The 21,253-nt window shown below is 49.0% G+C and overlaps 1 protein-coding gene across 1 annotated transcript; it reads left to right on the top strand.

Moving 5' to 3' along the window:
• The first annotated feature begins 2,851 nt into the window (after positions 1-2,851).
• Positions 2,852-20,686, top strand: LOC130377972 (uncharacterized). Its single transcript, XM_056584917.1, is given in 12 exon segments — positions 2,852-3,897; positions 3,899-6,385; positions 7,879-8,553; positions 13,843-13,845; positions 13,962-14,042; positions 14,263-14,330; positions 14,940-14,982; positions 15,087-15,149; positions 15,465-15,539; positions 15,580-17,434; positions 20,066-20,258; positions 20,629-20,686. Coding segments are annotated over 12 exon segments (6,573 nt in total). The 5' UTR covers positions 2,852-2,925.
• Positions 20,687-21,253: the final 567 nt, after the last annotated feature.

Genomic DNA, 21,253 nt, shown 5'->3' with positions numbered 1-21,253 from the left:
TACTAAGCTCACCGTAGCGTTATAGGGCCAACTCCACCATTTGGAAGTGATCAAAAAGTGATTCTAACGCTCTGAAAAGCATTTTGCGCTCATAAACAAGAAATGTAGATATCTCTGTCAATTTCAATGCAAACGTGTTACTAAGCTCACCACAGGGTTATAGGGCCATTACTCCACCATTTGGAAGTAGTTTTGAGCAAAATCAACAATGTAAGGTCAAAAACACGTTGTTGGCCAAAAGTGATTCTAGCGCTCTGAAAAGCATTTTGCGCTCATAAAAATAAGACATGTTGATATCTCTGTCAATTTCAATGCAAACGTGTTACTAAGCTTACCAAAGGGTTGAAGGGCCAAACTCCACCATTTGGAAGTGATCAAAAAGTGATTCTAGTGCTCTGAAAAGCATTTTGCGCTCATAAAAATAAGACATGTTGATATCTCTGTCAATTTCAATGCAAACGTGTTACTAAGCTTACCAAAGGGTTGAAGGGCCAAACTCCACCATTTGGAAGTGATCAAAAAGTGATTCTAACGCTCTGAAAAGCATTTTGTGCTCGTAAATGTAGTAGTAGACACTCAATGAAGTGCTCATAGCAGCCGGTAGGGGGAACGCTACATAAAGGAGGCAGGTCTCCCCGGTGCTCTCTCTCTCTGCGCTCAATTGCATGCATGACTTCCGGTCCGAAGTGTTGTCTCGCGGCGGAGCGCTTGAGCTGCCGTGCCCCGCTATTAGCGTGCGCTACTCCCGTTGGCCTGCGTTGGTACCGCATGTAGCTGTAGGCTCCTCCCCCTGTTATCGTCAGTGTGCCGCCAATCGAGTCAACAGATGAGGGACGGCTACTGAGCAACCTGAACGGCTGAACCCTGCTGCTTTGTCTTTATATTTCGTCTGTAGTTTCAATTACAGCGCCGTCCGCTGTTGTGTTTACAGCTTTGTCTGTTGTCCTTGTTTATAGCGCTGTTTGTTGTCTGTTGCCTACAGCGTTGCAACAGATTTGGCGTTGTGTTACCACGGCCGGAACCGTTACAGCCATTTTCATAAGTGTGCCTCCTTGGCCATTGGGTTTCTTTTGCTTTGAATATAGTTTGTTTATTTACTTTATTTTCTGTTTTTGAGCAAAGGATATTTTGTTTGGATTGATTGTTTGCCCCGTTTTGGTTTCGTATTAGTTTTGTTTTATTGTGTTTGATTCTTGTCTGTTTTACTTTACAGAGGTCTGTGGTGGTGGCGGTGTCCCTTTTCTTCCTGTGTGCTGTGCTTCCCTGGGATTTGTGTTTGTGTGTGTGATTATCATTTACCCGGGTGATTTATATTATTTGGACCCTTCCCTTCGCTAGCCCCCCCATTCACATCAGCCTCCGTCAGAACAGTTTATTGTGTGATTAGTCCATTGGATTAATTAAATAAAATATATATTGTTAAAACTGTGAACCACGTCTCCTGCCATTAGAGTCAACTTACTTGTGTGTCCTAAATTAAATCTTTGGGTGAAAGTCCCAAGGTGGCGTTGTCTGCAACCTCCTGAACTCGGGCTGTGCTTGGTGTGGTCCCTAACGTGACCTTGCCCCGTGCCCGCTTCTCCCCTCGCCCTGCCACACTTGGCGTTGTCGGCAGGATTCACTCTAATTAGGCAGAGACGTGTGTTCGTTGGTTTGATTTATTTTTTGTTCTAATATTGTTTTCTTTTTGTAGGCATATTGAGCAGTAAAAAAAAAAGACAAAGCAGCAGTGTTCCCAGCGGATCCCCGTGCCGTTTCGGGTGAGGTTCCTCGCTATAGGCCTAGTTTTTTAGTGTAGTGTTTTATCTGGGGAGTAGTGTCAGTTGAGTCATGACTGAAGAGTTGCAGGAACTCAAAGCCTTGATTGCCCAGTTAAAGGCTGACAATGAGCAGCTGCGGCAGGAGCAGGCTGGCCCTAGTGCATCATCTGCTGCTTCTGAGCCATCTATTGCTCCCTCCACTTCTAGTGTCCCTGTATCGGAGAGACTAGTCTTTATACCCCGAGATAGGAAGTGTCCCATCTTTAGGGGGAGGACAGGTATAGGGCTGAGTGAGTGGATAGAAGAGGCAAAAGCATGTATGAGGGCGCGGCATTTATCCTTCTCTGACCGTGCATTTTTTCTCTTCGACCACCTAGAGGGTGAGGCTAAGGAGGAAATAAAGCATCGCTCTTATGCAGACCGAGAGGACCCTGGTAAAATACTTTCCATCTTGCAGGAATTATACGGGTGTACTGAGTCTTATGTCGCTCTGCAGGAAGCATTCTTCTCCAGGAAGCAGCAGGAGGGAGAGACTCTTCAGGAGTTCTCCCTCGCTTTGATGGGTCTCGTGGCTAAGGTGAGACAGCGTGCGCCTACCGGTATGTTAAATACCGAGGCACTTCTGAGAGACCAGTTTGTTGAGCATGTTTTAGAGGGTTCCCTGCGTCGTCAGTTGAAGCAGTTTGTGCGTAACTGGCCTGACTGCACCTTGTTAGAGGTCAGGGCCGAGGCAATCCAGTGGGAGCGTGAAGGTTCACCTGCTCGGATGAGGGCCCGCAGTCATTCACTCCCCTTAGTCTCTGGTGTTCAGTATGGCGTTCAGGGTGGCCATTATGGCCCTGTCCCTTCACCCCCAGTGTCTGAGGTGAGTGAGATGAGGGAGATGCTAAAGCGGCAGCAAGAGCAGCTGAATCAACTCACCGAAAGCATTGCACGCTTGCAGGACTCCAACTGGCGCAGCCGTCCATCTCGTTCAGACCCTGTAATATGCCGGCGTTGTAAGCAGCCTGGCCATTATGCGAGAGAGTGTGACGGCGTGCGTGCTCCTCACTCTCAATCTTTTGCACAACCTCCACCTAATCCCGGGTAGACAGTCTGGCCCCGCTTCGATGTCGGGAAACTAGAGCCCACTGAACTGAAGAGCCACAGTTTGGGTGGGGCGGCTATGGGCTCACAAGCTGGTTTTAGTGTTTTAAATGTTCCTAAGCTGATCTCGTCTTGTCCTCATGTCGATGTGAGCATGGCTGGAGTGATGGTTCCGTGTCTAGTGGATACGGGGTCTATGGTGTCCTGTGTGTCGGAGAGCTTTTTTCATCAGTATTTTGAGCTTTGGGGTCAGGAGCGCCTCCAGTCAAGCCACTGGTTGCAGCTTCGAGCTGCTAATGGTTTAGCTATACCATACATTGGCTACTTAGAGCTTGAGGTACAACTTTGTGGAAAGTTGATGCCAAATTGTGGAGTGTTGGTTGTAAAGGACCCTCCTGGCGGTACGCCTGCTCAAGTGCCTGGTGTTCTGGGTATGAATGTGATTCGCAAATGCTACCAAGAGCTCTTTGGACAGTATGGTGAGGGGTTGTTCGCTCAGTCCTGTGTATCTGGGACTCCATCCCCTGTTGTGCAGGCACTGCAGCAGTGTCGACATGTGGATGCTCAGACCCCTCCGGATAGTTCAGGAAGGGCAAAGGTCAGAGGTAAGGGGGCTTGGCGTATTCCTGGTGGGGTCATGAAGATCGTGGCAGCCACATGTGCTGAGAAGTATCTTGGTTCCACAGTGTTGTTTGAGCCCCCGGCCTCTGGGTTGCCTGCTGGTTTGCTTGCTTCCCCTGCCCTGGTTCAAGTGATCAGGGGAACAGCATACATACCTGTCACCAATGTAGGCTCGACCGACGTTGTGTTGTATGCTCGCACTGTCGTTGGCACACTCGATGCAGTAAATGTCGTGAGCCTTCCTCCAGGTGTCAGTGAGGTGCCATCTTGTGTGGCCATGTTGTCATCTCAGACAGTTGCCCCTACTGTACAGCAGCAGGCAGAGGATGTAGACCTGTCCTCGTTGTCTGCAGAGGAACAGCTCCAGGTGAGGTCTCTGCTGAGACAGTATGCCCCTGTTTTCTCAGCCCATGATGGAGATCTGGGCTGTAACCAGGCTGATCTCCCATGACATCCCGGTGGTTGATGATGCCCCTGTAAGGCAGCGCTATAGGCGTATACCACCATCGGAATACGAGGTCGTGAAAGAACACATCAATCAGCTGCTCTCATCCCAGGTAATCAGGGAAAGTAGTAGTCCCTATGCGTCCCCAATTGTGTTGGTGAGGAAAAAGGATGGCACTCTGCGTATGTGTGTTGACTACAGGCAACTCAATAGCAAGACTAGGAAGGATGCCTTTCCTCTGCCTCGCATTGAGGAGTCACTTGATGCGCTTTCAGGTGCCCGCTGGTTTACCACCCTAGACTTAACCAGTGGCTACAATCAAGTGCCAGTTACTGAGGCAGACAAGCCAAAAACTGCCTTTTGCACCCCGTTTGGTTTGTTTGAATGGAACCGCATGCCCTTTGGTCTTTGTAATGCTCCTGGCACATTTCAGAGGCTCATGCAGCGTATTTTTGGAGACAAACAATGTGAGTCATTACTGTTGTATCTTGATGACATCGTTGTGTTTTCATCGACCGTGGAACAACACCTGGAGCGGTTGCGGGTTGTGCTGGACCGACTCAAAAATGAGGGCCTAAAGGCAAAGCTTAGTAAATGCTCTTTCTTCCAGAAGGAGGTGCATTATTTGGGCCATGTAATATCTAGAGACGGTGTCTCCACGGAGCCCGGCAAGGTTGAGGCAGTCGCTAATTGGCCAATGCCTAAGACTGTCTCTGAGCTGCGGTCTTTTCTTGGCTTTGCCAGCTACTATCGGCGGTTTGTAGAGGGTTTTGCCAAGTTGGCAGCCCCGCTGCATAAGGCTGTGGCAGAGTTTGGGAGCACAAAGACGGGTAAGAAGTCCAAACATGGTGTCATCGAGCAGTGGACTGACGAGTGTGAACAAGGTTTTAAAGCGTTGAAGGCAAGGCTCACTACTGCACCAGTATTGGCCTATGCAGATTTTACCCTCCCTTTTATCCTGGAGGTGGATGCGAGCCATGGTGGCTTGGGGGCAGTGCTCTCACAGGAACAAGCAGGAAAGGTGCGGCCGATAGCTTATGCTAGCCGCGGCTTGAGACCAACAGAAAGGAACATGACCAATTATAGTTCCATGAAACTTGAGTTCCTGGCCCTTAAGTGGGCCATGACTGAAAAGTTTCGAGAGTACCTGTTGGGTCATAAGTGTATTGTCTATACAGACAATAACCCTTTGAGTCATTTAACTTCTGCTAAACTGTGTGCAGCTGAGCAGCGATGGGCAGCCCAGCGGGCGTCCTTCGACTTCGACATTAAGTATCGGTCAGGGAGGAGTAACCAGAATGCCGACGCGCTGTCTCGCCAATGCCCACCTGGTCCTCAGGATATTGAGGCTATGCTCCCTGGTACTGCCATGCCCAAGCCTCTGCAACAAGCCCTGGCACTGAGAGAGGATGAGGTAATCCAAGCTACCATTGTAGCCCTGCCACAGCACACCACCCCTGAGATCTGTACCCTTCAGCAGGCTGACCCGGTGATTTTAGAGTTTATGCCGTTTTTTGAGAGAAAGCAGCGTCCTAGCCACGAGGAGCGGGCACAACTGTCACAGTCTGCACTGATTCTGCTCCGTCAGTGGGATCGCCTGGTCGAGAGGGACGGGGTCCTGTACCGCCAGGTGTTCCGCTCTGACGGTGCGGTGCCCACTTTTCAGTTGTTGTTGCCCGAGGCTCTCACCAGCGAGGTTTTAAACCAGGTCCATCAGGAGCATGGTCATCAGGGAGTGGAGCGCACTTTGGCGCTGCTGCGGTCCCGGTGCTATTGGCCAGGCATGTCCTCTGATGTGGCTCAATGGTGTCAGGCATGTGAGAGGTGTCAAGTCGCCAAAGATGTCCACCCAACAGCTAACAGCTATATGGGCCATCTGTTGGCATCGCGTCCTAATGAAATCGTTGCCATCGACTACACTACCCTTGAGCCTGCACAGAATGGTGTCAAAAATGTCTTGGTAATGACAGATGTTTTTAGTAAATACACCATAGCTGTTCCTACTCGGGATCAGCGTGCAACCACAGTGGCCAAGGTCCTTGTATCAGAATGGTTTTATAAATTTGGTGTCCCGTCTCGGTTACATTCCGACCAGGGCCGTAACTTTGAGAGCTCGCTCATACAGCAACTTTGCAGCTTGTATGGTATTGCGAAATCGCGCACCACACCCTACCATCCTGAGGGGAATGGTCAGTGTGAACGGTTCAACAGGACACTCCACAATCTGTTGCGTACACTGCCTGTCTCCCGAAAGAGGGACTGGACTTCATGTTTGCCTCAGGTCCTTTATTTTTATAATACCACCCCCCATCAGGCTACCGGAGAGTGTCCGTTTCTTCTGATGTTCGGCCAGGAACCTCGACTGCCACTCGACTTTTTATTGGGTAGAGTTGAGAACCCAGTTAAAGGGACTCTGACCTTTGTTGCATTTGAGAATTACAGCACATTCAAATCATCCCGCCTTCCTCCAATGCCCCACCCCCTAAGCGTACAAAACTAAGCGTTATTTTGAGTACTGTACTGTAATAGTGAGTACTGTAACGACCTCGCCGGTGACATAATGATGTCGAGTCATTAGTAGTTGAAGGTAGTTTTAATGAACCAAAACCAGGTCACTGAAACCCGTAACATTGTAACCAACGGCAGAAAACCGACACAAAACAAACCCCAGTTACCCCCGGCAACCCCCAACACGGTCTCACTCGCGTGCAGGCCCCCACCCTCCTGTTCTTCCAAGGCCCTCCCCCAGCTGACCTAATGATTCGCCCCCACGCTGATTGACAAGAAGAACATTACAATACATACACATAGAACAACTGGCATAGCGGACAACGAAATATAATGTAACACATAACACACAAACTATTTAACTGTCCCAGGGTCGCTACAGTACAAAAGTTCTAGACTCCCATGGGTTATGTTTAGACTCCCATGGGTTATGTTTAGACTCCCAGGGGTCATAATATCTACCAGGGGTCTAGTAAACAAGAAGTCCGAAGAAGACGCGTCTGAGTCCGAAATGGGTCCCGTAATAAGACTGAGTGGTGCGGTTGGGTGCCAACGTTCTGGAGGTCTTCCTGTAGCTCCAGAGTAGCGGGACAACGTCGCGTCTGAGTCCGAAATGGGTCCCGTAATCGGACTGAGTGGTGCGGTTGGGTGCCAACGTTCTGGAGGTCTTCCTGTAGCTCCAGAGTAGCGGGACAACGTCGCGTCTGAGTCCGAAATGGGTCCCGTAATCGGACTGAGTGGTGCGGTTGGGTGCCAACGGTCTGGAGGTCTTCCAGTAGCTCCAGAGTAGCGGGACAACGTCGCGTCTGAGTCCGAAATGGGTCCCCTAATCGGACTGAGTGGTGCGGTTGGTTGCCAACGGTCTGGAGGTCCTGAGAATCATCCAGGGGAGCGGGACCACTTGGCTTCTGAGGCCGAATCGGGTCCCCTTGTCGGACTGAATGGTGCAGTTGGTGGCCAACAGTCTGGAGGTCTTCCTGAGGCTCCAGAGGAGGGTAACTCTGTGAGTCTGAGTCCGAGATGAGTCCCCTAATCGGACTGAATGGTGCAGTTTCAGTACGCCGTGGACCACTTTGGTCTGCCATCGTCAGTCGCTACGGTCGCTACTCGCTACTGTCTGCCGTGGAATCAAAACAAACCCTCTAGTTGAGGACGCGCCTTGATGACGCGGGCCCGAATGCACCACAAGAAGCAGACGGAAAACCTTATATATCCATGCAGCAAACAGACAGGTCTGTCGGCCAATAAGGTCATTCGGTCCGAAGAATTTTATTGGTTGAAGTTTTCACTAAATATTATGAGAGTAAAATAAATGTTTGTTTTTACTCCTGGTGGGTCTGTCTTGCATATTAGAGTGTTATTACCTTATTAATACCAATTTAACCTTATCCAAAAAAAGTGTAAAAATGCAACAAAGGTAAGAGTCCCTTTAATGGTTCTGTCCATGAATGGGTCCAGGAACACCAGGCTCGACTACAGGTGGCATTCGAAGGTGCAAGGGAGCGCTTGCAACACGCTGCAGGCCGCCGAAAGCGAGCCCATGACCAGCATGTCAAAGAGCTATTGCTCAGGGAAGGGCAGTTGGTATTTCTGCGTGATTTTACTGCACGAGGGCCTCACAAGATTCGGGATCGGTGGAGCTCCATGAAGTACAGAGTGTTGAGAGCACCTGCAGAAGGTGGCTCTGTATATACTATCGTGCCAGTGGACAACCCGACTAAGATCAGGCAAGTCCACCGCAAAATGCTGAAAGCTGTGGTTGGAGTGGACCCACCTGGATGTGCCCCCCCTCATGACTCACCATCTGTGGAGGAACCAGTTGCTGAGAATGATGACTCATTTGAGTACGATCTGCTGGTCCTCAGGCCACAGCCCCCAGTGGCCTCTGCAGTCAGGCATGACACCAGCTTAACTGCTGTGACTCAGGCCCGCCCCCAAAGGCCAGTTCTTCCATCTGACCCCGACCCCCAAGTCGGCGTCCCTTTGTCGGCACCACGTACTGGAGCACGGAACTTGGACGCTGCCCCTCCAGTCAGTTGTCCCGGTCCTAGTGACCTCGCCCCACGCCGGACCATGCGCTCAACTGCTGGTCACCACTCCAATGTCCATCATGTTCCACGGCCAACTGGACAGGTAGAGGCTGCGGGTCCCCCTGCACCAGTTTCCCATGCAGTGTCTGCTTTATTTAGACCCTGGTCCTAGCTCGTGTTCCTTGCTTTTTGTCCATCGCCGGGACGACGATGCAAGAAGCGGGGGTAGAATGTAGTAGTAGACACTCAATGAAGTGCGCATAGCAGCCGGTAGGGGGAACGCTACATAAAGGAGGCAGATCTCCCCGGTGCTCTCTCTCTCTGCGCTCAATTGCATGCATGACTTCCGGTCCGAAGTGTTGTCTCGCGGCGGAGCGCTTGAGCTGCCGTGCCCCGCTATTAGCGTGCGCTACTCCCGTTGGCCTGCGTTGGTACCGCATGTAGCTGTAGGCTCCTCCCCCTGTTATCGTCAGTGTGCCGCCAATCGAGTCAACAGATGAGGGACGGCTACTGAGCAACCTGAACGGCTGAACCCTGCTGCTTTGTCTTTATATTTCGTCTGCAGTTTCAATTACAGCGCCGTCCGCTGTTGTGTTTACAGCTTTGTCTGTTGTCCTTGTTTATAGCGCTGTTTGTTGTCTGTTGCCTACAGCGTTGCAACAGATTTGGCGTTGTGTTACCACGGCCGGAACCGTTACAGCCATTTTCATAAGTGTGCCTCCTTGGCCATTGGGTTTCTTTTGCTTTGAATATAGTTTGTTTATTTACTTTCTTTTCTGTTTTTGAGCAAAGGATATTTTGTTTGGATTGATTGTTTGCCCCGTTTTGGTTTCGTATTAGTTTTGTTTTATTGTGTTTGATTCTTGTCTGTTTTACTTTACAGAGGTCTGTGGTGGTGGCGGTGTCCCTTTTCTTCCTGTGTGCTGTGCTTCCCTGGGATTTGTGTTTGTGTGTGTGATTATCATTTACCCGGGTGATTTATATTATTTGGACCCTTCCCTTCGCTAGCCCCCCCATTCACATCAGCCTCCGTCAGAACAGTTTATTGTGTGATTAGTCCATTGGATTAATAAAATAAAATATATATTGTTAAAACTGTGAACCACGTCTCCTGCCATTAGAGTCAACTTACTTGTGTGTCCTAAATTAAATCTTTGGGTGAAAGTCCCAAGGTGGCGTTGTCTGCAACCTCCTGAACTCGGGCTGTGCTTGGTGTGGTCCCTAACGTGACCTTGCCCCGCGCCCGCTTCTCCCCTCGCCCTGCCACATAAACAAGAAATGTTGATATCTCTGTCAATTTCAATGCAAACGTGTTACAAAGCTCACCGTAGCGTTATAGGGCCAACTCCACCATTTGGAAGTGATCAAAAAGTGATTCTAACGCTCTGAAAAGCATTTTGCGCTCATAAACAAGAAATGTAGATATCTCTGTCAATTTCAATGCAAACGTGTTACTAAGCTCACCACAGGGTTATAGGGACATTACTCCACCATTTGGAAGTAGTTTTGAGCAAAATCAACAATGTAAGGTCAAAAACACATTGTTGGCCAAAAAGTGATTCTAGCGCTCTGAAAAGCATTTTGCGCTCATAAAAATAAGACATGTTGATATCTCTGTCAATTTCAATGCAAACCCGTTACTAAGCTCACCACAGGGTTATAGGGCCATTACTCCACCATTTGGAAGTAGTTTTGAGCAAAATCAACAATGTAAGGTCAAAAACACATTGTTGGCCAAAAAGTGATTCTAGCGCTCTGAAAAGCATTTTGCGCTCATAAAAATAAGACATGTTGATATCTCTGTCAATTTCAATGCAAACGTGTTACTAAGCTTACCAAAGGGTTGAAGGGCCAAACTCCACCATTTGGAAGTGATCAAAAAGTGATTCTAACGCTCTGAAAAGCATTTTGCGCTCGTAAACAAGAAATGTAGATATCTCTGTCAATTTCAATGCAAACGTGTTACTAAGCTCACCGTAGCGTTATAGGGCCAACTCCACCATTTGGAAGTGATCAAAAAGTGATTCTAACGCTCTGAAAAGCATTTTGCGCTCATAAACAAGAAATGTAGATATCTCTGTCAATTTCAATGCAAACGTGTTACTAAGCTCACCACAGGGTTATAGGGCCATTACTCCACCATTTGGAAGTAGTTTTGAGCAAAATCAACAATGTAAGGTCAAAAACACATTGTTGGCCAAAAAGTGATTCTAGCGCTCTGAAAAGCATTTTGCGCTCATAAAAATAAGACATGTTGATATCTCTGTCAATTTCAATGCAAACGTGTTACTAAGCTTACCAAAGGGTTGAAGGGCCAAACTCCACCATTTGGAAGTGATCAAAAAGTGATTCTAACGCTCTGAAAAGCATTTTGCGCTCGTAAACAAGAAATGTAGATATCTCTGTCAATTTCAATGCAAACGTGTTACTAAGCTCACCGTAGCGTTATAGGGCCAACTCCACCATTTGGAAGTGATCAAAAAGTGATTCTAACGCTCTGAAAAGCATTTTGCGCTCATAAACAAGAAATGTAGATATCTCTGTCAATTTCAATGCAAACGTGTTACTAAGCTCACCACAGGGTTATAGGGACATTACTCCACCATTTGGAAGTAGTTTTGAGCAAAATCAACAATGTAAGGTCAAAAACACATTGTTGGCCAAAATGTGATTCTAGCGCTCTGAAAAGCATTTTGCGCTCATAAAAATAAGACATGTTGATATCTCTGTCAATTTCAATGCAAACGCGTTACTAAGCTCACCACAGGGTTATAGGGCCATTACTCCACCATTTGGAAGTAGTTTTGAGCAAAATCAACAATGTAAGGTCAAAAACACATTGTTGGCCAAAAAGTGATTCTAGCGCTCTGAAAAGCATTTTGCGCTCATAAAAATAAGACATGTTGATATCTCTGTCAATTTCAATGCAAACGTGTTACTAAGCTTACCAAAGGGTTGAAGGGCCAAACTCCACCATTTGGAAGTGATCAAAAAGTGATTCTAACGCTATGAAAAGCATTTTGCGCTCGTAAACAAGAAATGTTGATATCTCTGTCAATTTCAATGCAAACGTGTTACTAAGCTCACCACAGGGTTATAGGGCCATTACTCCACCATTTGGAAGTAGTTTTGAGCAAAATCAACAATGTAAGGTCAAAAACACATTATTGGCCAAAAAGTGATTCTAGCGCTCTGAAAAGCATTTTGCGCTCATAAAAACAAGAAATGTTGATATCTCTGTCAATTTCAATGCAAACGTGTTACTAAGCTCACCGTAGCGTTATAGGGCCAACTCCACCATTTGGAAGTGATCAAAAAGTGATTCTAACGCTCTGAAAAGCATTTTGCGCTCATAAACAAGAAATGTAGATATCTCTGTCAATTTCAATGCAAACGTGTTACTAAGCTCACCACAGGGTTATAGGGCCATTACTCCACCATTTGGAAGTAGTTTTGAGCAAAATCAACAATGTAAGGTCAAAAACACGTTGTTGGCCAAAAAGTGATTCTAGCGCTCTGAAAAGCATTTTGCGCTCATAAAAATAAGACATGTTGATATCTCTGTCAATTTCAATGCAAACGTGTTACTAAGCTTACCAAAGGGTTGAAGGGCCAAACTCCACCATTTGGAAGTGATCAAAAAGTGATTCTAGTGCTCTGAAAAGCATTTTGCGCTCATAAAAATAAGACATGTTGATATCTCTGTCAATTTCAATGCAAACGTGTTACTAAGCTTGGTGGAGGGCCAAACTCCACCATTTGGAAGTGATCAAAAAGTGATTCTAACGCTCTGAAAAGCATTTTGTGCTCGTAAATGTAGTAGTAGACACTCAATGAAGTGCTCATAGCAGCCGGTAGGGGGAACGCTACATAAAGGAGGCAGGTCTCCCCGGTGCTCTCTCTCTCTGCGCTCAATTGCATGCATGACTTCCGGTCCGAAGTGTTGTCTCGCGGCGGAGCGCTTGAGCTGCCGTGCCCCGCTATTAGCGTGCGCTACTCCCGTTGGCCTGCGTTGGTACCGCATGTAGCTGTAGGCTCCTCCCCCTGTTATCGTCAGTGTGCCGCCAATCGAGTCAACAGATGAGGGACGGCTACTGAGCAACCTGAACGGCTGAACCCTGCTGCTTTGTCTTTATATTTCGTCTGCAGTTTCAATTACAGCGCCGTCCGCTGTTGTGTTTACAGCTTTGTCTGTTGTCCTTGTTTATAGCGCTGTTTGTTGTCTGTTGCCTACAGCGTTGCAACAGATTTGGCGTTGTGTTACCACGGCCGGAACCGTTACAGCCATTTTCATAAGTGTGCCTCCTTGGCCATTGGGTTTCTTTTGCTTTGAATATAGTTTGTTTATTTACTTTCTTTTCTGTTTTTGAGCAAAGGATATTTTGTTTGGATTGATTGTTTGCCCCGTTTTGGTTTCGTATTAGTTTTGTTTTATTGTGTTTGATTCTTGTCTGTTTTACTTTACAGAGGTCTGTGGTGGTGGCGGTGTCCCTTTTCTTCCTGTGTGCTGTGCTTCCCTGGGATTTGTGTTTGTGTGTGTGATTATCATTTACCCGGGTGATTTATATTATTTGGACCCTTCCCTTCGCTAGCCCCCCCATTCACATCAGCCTCCGTCAGAACAGTTTATTGTGTGATTAGTCCATTGGATTAATTAAATAAAATATATATTGTTAAAACTGTGAACCACGTCTCCTGCCATTAGAGTCAACTTACTTGTGTGTCCTAAATTAAATCTTTGGGTGAAAGTCCCAAGGTGGCGTTGTCTGCAACCTCCTGAACTCGGGCTGTGCTTGGTGTGGTCCCTAACGTGACCTTGCCCCGTGCCCGCTTCTCCCCTCGCCCTGCCACACTTGGCGTTGTCGGCAGGATTCACTCTAATTAGGCAGAGACGTGTGTTCGTTGGTTTGATTTATTTTTTGTTCTAATATTGTTTTCTTTTTGTAGGCATATTGAGCAGTAAAAAAAAAAAGACAAAGCAGCAGTGTTCCCAGCGGATCCCCGTGCCGTTTCGGGTGAGGTTCCTCGCTATAGGCCTAGTTTTTTAGTGTAGTGTTTTATCTGGGGAGTAGTGTCAGTTGAGTCATGACTGAAGAGTTGCAGGAACTCAAAGCCTTGATTGCCCAGTTAAAGGCTGACAATGAGCAGCTGCGGCAGGAGCAGGCTGGCCCTAGTGCATCATCTGCTGCTTCTGAGCCATCTATTGCTCCCTCCACTTCTAGTGTCCCTGTATCGGAGAGACTAGTCTTTATACCCCGAGATAGGAAGTGTCCCATCTTTAGGGGGAGGACAGGTATAGGGCTGAGTGAGTGGATAGAAGAGGCAAAAGCATGTATGAGGGCGCGGCATTTATCCTTCTCTGACCGTGCATTTTTTCTCTTCGACCACCTAGAGGGTGAGGCTAAGGAGGAAATAAAGCATCGCTCTTATGCAGACCGAGAGGACCCTGGTAAAATACTTTCCATCTTGCAGGAATTATACGGGTGTACTGAGTCTTATGTCGCTCTGCAGGAAGCATTCTTCTCCAGGAAGCAGCAGGAGGGAGAGACTCTTCAGGAGTTCTCCCTCGCTTTGATGGGTCTCGTGGCTAAGGTGAGACAGCGTGCGCCTACCGGTATGTTAAATACCGAGGCACTTCTGAGAGACCAGTTTGTTGAGCATGTTTTAGAGGGTTCCCTGCGTCGTCAGTTGAAGCAGTTTGTGCGTAACTGGCCTGACTGCACCTTGTTAGAGGTCAGGGCCGAGGCAATCCAGTGGGAGCGTGAAGGTTCACCTGCTCGGATGAGGGCCCGCAGTCATTCACTCCCCTTAGTCTCTGGTGTTCAGTATGGCGTTCAGGGTGGCCATTATGGCCCTGTCCCTTCACCCCCAGTGTCTGAGGTGAGTGAGATGAGGGAGATGCTAAAGCGGCAGCAAGAGCAGCTGAATCAACTCACCGAAAGCATTGCACGCTTGCAGGACTCCAACTGGCGCAGCCGTCCATCTCGTTCAGACCCTGTAATATGCCGGCGTTGTAAGCAGCCTGGCCATTATGCGAGAGAGTGTGACGGCGTGCGTGCTCCTCACTCTCAATCTTTTGCACAACCTCCACCTAATCCCGGGTAGACAGTCTGGCCCCGCTTCGATGTCGGGAAACTAGAGCCCACTGAACTGAAGAGCCACAGTTTGGGTGGGGCGGCTATGGGCTCACAAGCTGGTTTTAGTGTTTTAAATGTTCCTAAGCTGATCTCGTCTTGTCCTCATGTCGATGTGAGCATGGCTGGAGTGATGGTTCCGTGTCTAGTGGATACGGGGTCTATGGTGTCCTGTGTGTCGGAGAGCTTTTTTCATCAGTATTTTGAGCTTTGGGGTCAGGAGCGCCTCCAGTCAAGCCACTGGTTGCAGCTTCGAGCTGCTAATGGTTTAGCTATACCATACATTGGCTACTTAGAGCTTGAGGTACAACTTTGTGGAAAGTTGATGCCAAATTGTGGAGTGTTGGTTGTAAAGGACCCTCCTGGCGGTACGCCTGCTCAAGTGCCTGGTGTTCTGGGTATGAATGTGATTCGCAAATGCTACCAAGAGCTCTTTGGACAGTATGGTGAGGGGTTGTTCGCTCAGTCCTGTGTATCTGGGACTCCATCCCCTGTTGTGCAGGCACTGCAGCAGTGTCGACATGTGGATGCTCAGACCCCTCCGGATAGTTCAGGAAGGGCAAAGGTCAGAGGTAAGGGGGCTTGGCGTATTCCTGGTGGGGTCATGAAGATCGTGGCAGCCACATGTGCTGAGAAGTATCTTGGTTCCACAGTGTTGTTTGAGCCCCCGGCCTCTGGGTTGCCTGCTGGTTTGCTTGCTTCCCCTGCCCTGGTTCAAGTGATCAGGGGAACAGCATACATACCTGTCACCAATGTAGGCTCGACCGACGTTGTGTTGTATGCTCGCACTGTCGTTGGCACACTCGATGCAGTAAATGTCGTGAGCCTTCCTCCAGGTGTCAGTGAGGTGCCATCTTGTGTGGCCATGTTGTCATCTCAGACAGTTGCCCCTACTGTACAGCAGCAGGCAGAGGATGTAGACCTGTCCTCGTTGTCTGCAGAGGAACAGCTCCAGGTGAGGTCTCTGCTGAGACAGTATGCCCCTGTTTTCTCAGCCCATGATGGAGATCTGGGCTGTAACCAGGCTGATCTCCCATGACATCCCGGTGGTTGATGATGCCCCTGTAAGGCAGCGCTATAGGCGTATACCACCATCGGAATACGAGGTCGTGAAAGAACACATCAATCAGCTGCTCTCATCCCAGGTAATCAGGGAAAGTAGTAGTCCCTATGCGTCCCCAATTGTGTTGGTGAGGAAAAAGGATGGCACTCTGCGTATGTGTGTTGACTACAGGCAACTCAATAGCAAGACTAGGAAGGATGCCTTTCCTCTGCCTCGCATTGAGGAGTCACTTGATGCGCTTTCAGGTGCCCGCTGGTTTACCACCCTAGACTTAACCAGTGGCTACAATCAAGTGCCAGTTACTGAGGCAGACAAGCCAAAAACTGCCTTTTGCACCCCGTTTGGTTTGTTTGAATGGAACCGCATGCCCTTTGGTCTTTGTAATGCTCCTGGCACATTTCAGAGGCTCATGCAGCGTATTTTTGGAGACAAACAATGCGAGTCATTACTGTTGTATCTTGATGACATCGTTGTGTTTTCATCGACCGTGGAACAACACCTGGAGCGGTTGCGGGTTGTGCTGGACCGACTCAAAAATGAGGGCCTAAAGGCAAAGCTTAGTAAATGCTCTTTCTTCCAGAAGGAGGTGCATTATTTGGGCCATGTAATATCTAGAGACGGTGTCTCCACGGAGCCCGGCAAGGTTGAGGCAGTCGCTAATTGGCCAATGCCTAAGACTGTCTCTGAGCTGCGGTCTTTTCTTGGCTTTGCCAGCTACTATCGGCGGTTTGTAGAGGGTTTTGCCAAGTTGGCAGCCCCGCTGCATAAGGCTGTGGCAGAGTTTGGGAGCACAAAGACGGGTAAGAAGTCCAAACATGGTGTCATCGAGCAGTGGACTGACGAGTGTGAACAAGGTTTTAAAGCGTTGAAGGCAAGGCTCACTACTGCACCAGTATTGGCCTATGCAGATTTTACCCTCCCTTTTATCCTGGAGGTGGATGCGAGCCATGGTGGCTTGGGGGCAGTGCTCTCACAGGAACAAGCAGGAAAGGTGCGGCCGATAGCTTATGCTAGCCGCGGCTTGAGACCAACAGAAAGGAACATGACCAATTATAGTTCCATGAAACTTGAGTTCCTGGCCCTTAAGTGGGCCATGACTGAAAAGTTTCGAGAGTACCTGTTGGGTCATAAGTGTATTGTCTATACAGACAATAACCCTTTGAGTCATTTAACTTCTGCTAAACTGTGTGCAGCTGAGCAGCGATGGGCAGCCCAGCGGGCGTCCTTCGACTTCGACATTAAGTATCGGTCAGGGAGGAGTAACCAGAATGCCGACGCGCTGTCTCGCCAATGCCCACCTGGTCCTCAGGATATTGAGGCTATGCTCCCTGGTACTGCCATGCCCAAGCCTCTGCAACAAGCCCTGGCACTGAGAGAGGATGAGGTAATCCAAGCTACCATTGTAGCCCTGCCACAGCACACCACCCCTGAGATCTGTACCCTTCAGCAGGCTGACCCGGTGATTTTAGAGTTTATGCCGTTTTTTGAGAGAAAGCAGCGTCCTAGCCACGAGGAGCGGGCACAACTGTCACAGTCTGCACTGATTCTGCTCCGTCAGTGGGATCGCCTGGTCGAGAGGGACGGGGTCCTGTACCGCCAGGTGTTCCGCTCTGACGGTGCGGTGCCCACTTTTCAGTTGTTGTTGCCCGAGGCTCTCACCAGCGAGGTTTTAAACCAGGTCCATCAGGAGCATGGTCATCAGGGAGTGGAGCGCACTTTGGCGCTGCTGCGGTCCCGGTGCTATTGGCCAGGCATGTCCTCTGATGTGGCTCAATGGTGTCAGGCATGTGAGAGGTGTCAAGTCGCCAAAGATGTCCACCCAACAGCTAACAGCTATATGGGCCATCTGTTGGCATCGCGTCCTAATGAAATCGTTGCCATCGACTACACTACCCTTGAGCCTGCACAGAATGGTGTCGAAAATGTCTTGGTAATGACAGATGTTTTTAGTAAATACACCATAGCTGTTCCTACTCGGGATCAGCGTGCAACCACAGTGGCCAAGGTCCTTGTATCAGAATGGTTTTATAAATTTGGTGTCCCGTCTCGGTTACATTCCGACCAGGGCCGTAACTTTGAGAGCTCGCTCATACAGCAACTTTGCAGCTTGTATGGTATTGCGAAATCGCGCACCACACCCTACCATCCTGAGGGGAATGGTCAGTGTGAACGGTTCAACAGGACACTCCACAATCTGTTGCGTACACTGCCTGTCTCCCGAAAGAGGGACTGGACTTCATGTTTGCCTCAGGTCCTTTATTTTTATAATACCACCCCCCATCAGGCTACCGGAGAGTGTCCGTTTCTTCTGATGTTCGGCCAGGAACCTCGACTGCCACTCGACTTTTTATTGGGTAGAGTTGAGAACCCAGTTAAAGGGACTCTGACCTTTGTTGCATTTGAGAATTACAGCACATTCAAATCATCCCGCCTTCCTCCAATGCCCCACCCCCTAAGCGTACAAAACTAAGCGTTATTTTGAGTACTGTACTGTAATAGTGAGTACTGTAACGACCTCGCCGGTGACATAATGATGTCGAGTCATTAGTAGTTGAAGGTAGTTTTAATGAACCAAAACCAGGTCACTGAAACCCGTAACATTGTAACCAACGGCAGAAAACCGACACAAAACAAACCCCAGTTACCCCCGGCAACCCCCAACACGGTCTCACTCGCGTGCAGGCCCCCACCCTCCTGTTCTTCCAAGGCCCTCCCCCAGCTGACCTAATGATTCGCCCCCACGCTGATTGACAAGAAGAACATTACAATACATACACATAGAACAACTGGCATAGCGGACAACGAAATATAATGTAACACATAACACACAAACTATTTAACTGTCCCAGGGTCGCTACAGTACAAAAGTTCTAGACTCCCATGGGTTATGTTTAGACTCCCATGGGTTATGTTTAGACTCCCAGGGGTCATAATATCTACCAGGGGTCTAGTAAACAAGAAGTCCGAAGAAGACGCGTCTGAGTCCGAAATGGGTCCCGTAATAAGACTGAGTGGTGCGGTTGGGTGCCAACGTTCTGGAGGTCTTCCTGTAGCTCCAGAGTAGCGGGACAACGTCGCGTCTGAGTCCGAAATGGGTCCCGTAATCGGACTGAGTGGTGCGGTTGGGTGCCAACGTTCTGGAGGTCTTCCTGTAGCTCCAGAGTAGCGGGACAACGTCGCGTCTGAGTCCGAAATGGGTCCCGTAATCGGACTGAGTGGTGCGGTTGGGTGCCAACGGTCTGGAGGTCTTCCAGTAGCTCCAGAGTAGCGGGACAACGTCGCGTCTGAGTCCGAAATGGGTCCCCTAATCGGACTGAGTGGTGCGGTTGGTTGCCAACGGTCTGGAGGTCCTGAGAATCATCCAGGGGAGCGGGACCACTTGGCTTCTGAGGCCGAATCGGGTCCCCTTGTCGGACTGAATGGTGCAGTTGGTGGCCAACAGTCTGGAGGTCTTCCTGAGGCTCCAGAGGAGGGTAACTCTGTGAGTCTGAGTCCGAGATGAGTCCCCTAATCGGACTGAATGGTGCAGTTTCAGTACGCCGTGGACCACTTTGGTCTGCCATCGTCAGTCGCTACGGTCGCTACTCGCTACTGTCTGCCGTGGAATCAAAACAAACCCTCTAGTTGAGGACGCGCCTTGATGACGCGGGCCCGAATGCACCACAAGAAGCAGACGGAAAACCTTATATATCCATGCAGCAAACAGACAGGTCTGTCGGCCAATAAGGTCATTCGGTCCGAAGAATTTTATTGGTTGAAGTTTTCACTAAATATTATGAGAGTAAAATAAATGTTTGTTTTTACTCCTGGTGGGTCTGTCTTGCATATTAGAGTGTTATTACCTTATTAATACCAATTTAACCTTATCCAAAAAAAGTGTAAAAATGCAACAAAGGTAAGAGTCCCTTTAATGGTTCTGTCCATGAATGGGTCCAGGAACACCAGGCTCGACTACAGGTGGCATTCGAAGGTGCAAGGGAGCGCTTGCAACACGCTGCAGGCCGCCGAAAGCGAGCCCATGACCAGCATGTCAAAGAGCTATTGCTCAGGGAAGGGCAGTTGGTATTTCTGCGTGATTTTACTGCACGAGGGCCTCACAAGATTCGGGATCGGTGGAGCTCCATGAAGTACAGAGTGTTGAGAGCACCTGCAGAAGGTGGCTCTGTATATACTATCGTGCCAGTGGACAACCCGACTAAGATCAGGCAAGTCCACCGCAAAATGCTGAAAGCTGTGGTTGGAGTGGACCCACCTGGATGTGCCCCCCCTCATGACTCACCATCTGTGGAGGAACCAGTTGCTGAGAATGATGACTCATTTGAGTACGATCTGCTGGTCCTCAGGCCACAGCCCCCAGTGGCCTCTGCAGTCAGGCATGACACCAGCTTAACTGCTGTGACTCAGGCCCGCCCCCAAAGGCCAGTTCTTCCATCTGACCCCGACCCCCAAGTCGGCGTCCCTTTGTCGGCACCACGTACTGGAGCACGGAACTTGGACGCTGCCCCTCCAGTCAGTTGTCCCGGTCCTAGTGACCTCGCCCCACGCCGGACCATGCGCTCAACTGCTGGTCACCACTCCAATGTCCATCATGTTCCACGGCCAACTGGACAGGTAGAGGCTGCGGGTCCCCCTGCACCAGTTTCCCATGCAGTGTCTGCTTTATTTAGACCCTGGTCCTAGCTCGTGTTCCTTGCTTTTTGTCCATCGCCGGGACGACGATGCAAGAAGCGGGGGTAGAATGTAGTAGTAGACACTCAATGAAGTGCGCATAGCAGCCGGTAGGGGGAACGCTACATAAAGGAGGCAGATCTCCCCGGTGCTCTCTCTCTCTGCGCTCAATTGCATGCATGACTTCCGGTCCGAAGTGTTGTCTCGCGGCGGAGCGCTTGAGCTGCCGTGCCCCGCTATTAGCGTGCGCTACTCCCGTTGGCCTGCGTTGGTACCGCATGTAGCTGTAGGCTCCTCCCCCTGTTATCGTCAGTGTGCCGCCAATCGAGTCAACAGATGAGGGACGGCTACTGAGCAACCTGAACGGCTGAACCCTGCTGCTTTGTCTTTATATTTCGTCTGCAGTTTCAATTACAGCGCCGTCCGCTGTTGTGTTTACAGCTTTGTCTGTTGTCCTTGTTTATAGCGCTGTTTGTTGTCTGTTGCCTACAGCGTTGCAACAGATTTGGCGTTGTGTTACCACGGCCGGAACCGTTACAGCCATTTTCATAAGTGTGCCTCCTTGGCCATTGGGTTTCTTTTGCTTTGAATATAGTTTGTTTATTTACTTTCTTTTCTGTTTTTGAGCAAAGGATATTTTGTTTGGATTGATTGTTTGCCCCGTTTTGGTTTCGTATTAGTTTTGTTTTATTGTGTTTGATTCTTGTCTGTTTTACTTTACAGAGGTCTGTGGTGGTGGCGGTGTCCCTTTTCTTCCTGTGTGCTGTGCTTCCCTGGGATTTGTGTTTGTGTGTGTGATTATCATTTACCCGGGTGATTTATATTATTTGGACCCTTCCCTTCGCTAGCCCCCCCATTCACATCAGCCTCCGTCAGAACAGTTTATTGTGTGATTAGTCCATTGGATTAATAAAATAAAATATATATTGTTAAAACTG

This window comes from Gadus chalcogrammus, unplaced genomic scaffold, assembly GCF_026213295.1.
Source record: "Gadus chalcogrammus isolate NIFS_2021 unplaced genomic scaffold, NIFS_Gcha_1.0 GACHA026, whole genome shotgun sequence".
Lineage (NCBI taxonomy): Eukaryota > Metazoa > Chordata > Actinopteri > Gadiformes > Gadidae > Gadus > Gadus chalcogrammus.
Note: the sequence above shows the minus strand (reverse complement) of the source record. Positions and strands in the feature narration are given on the sequence as shown.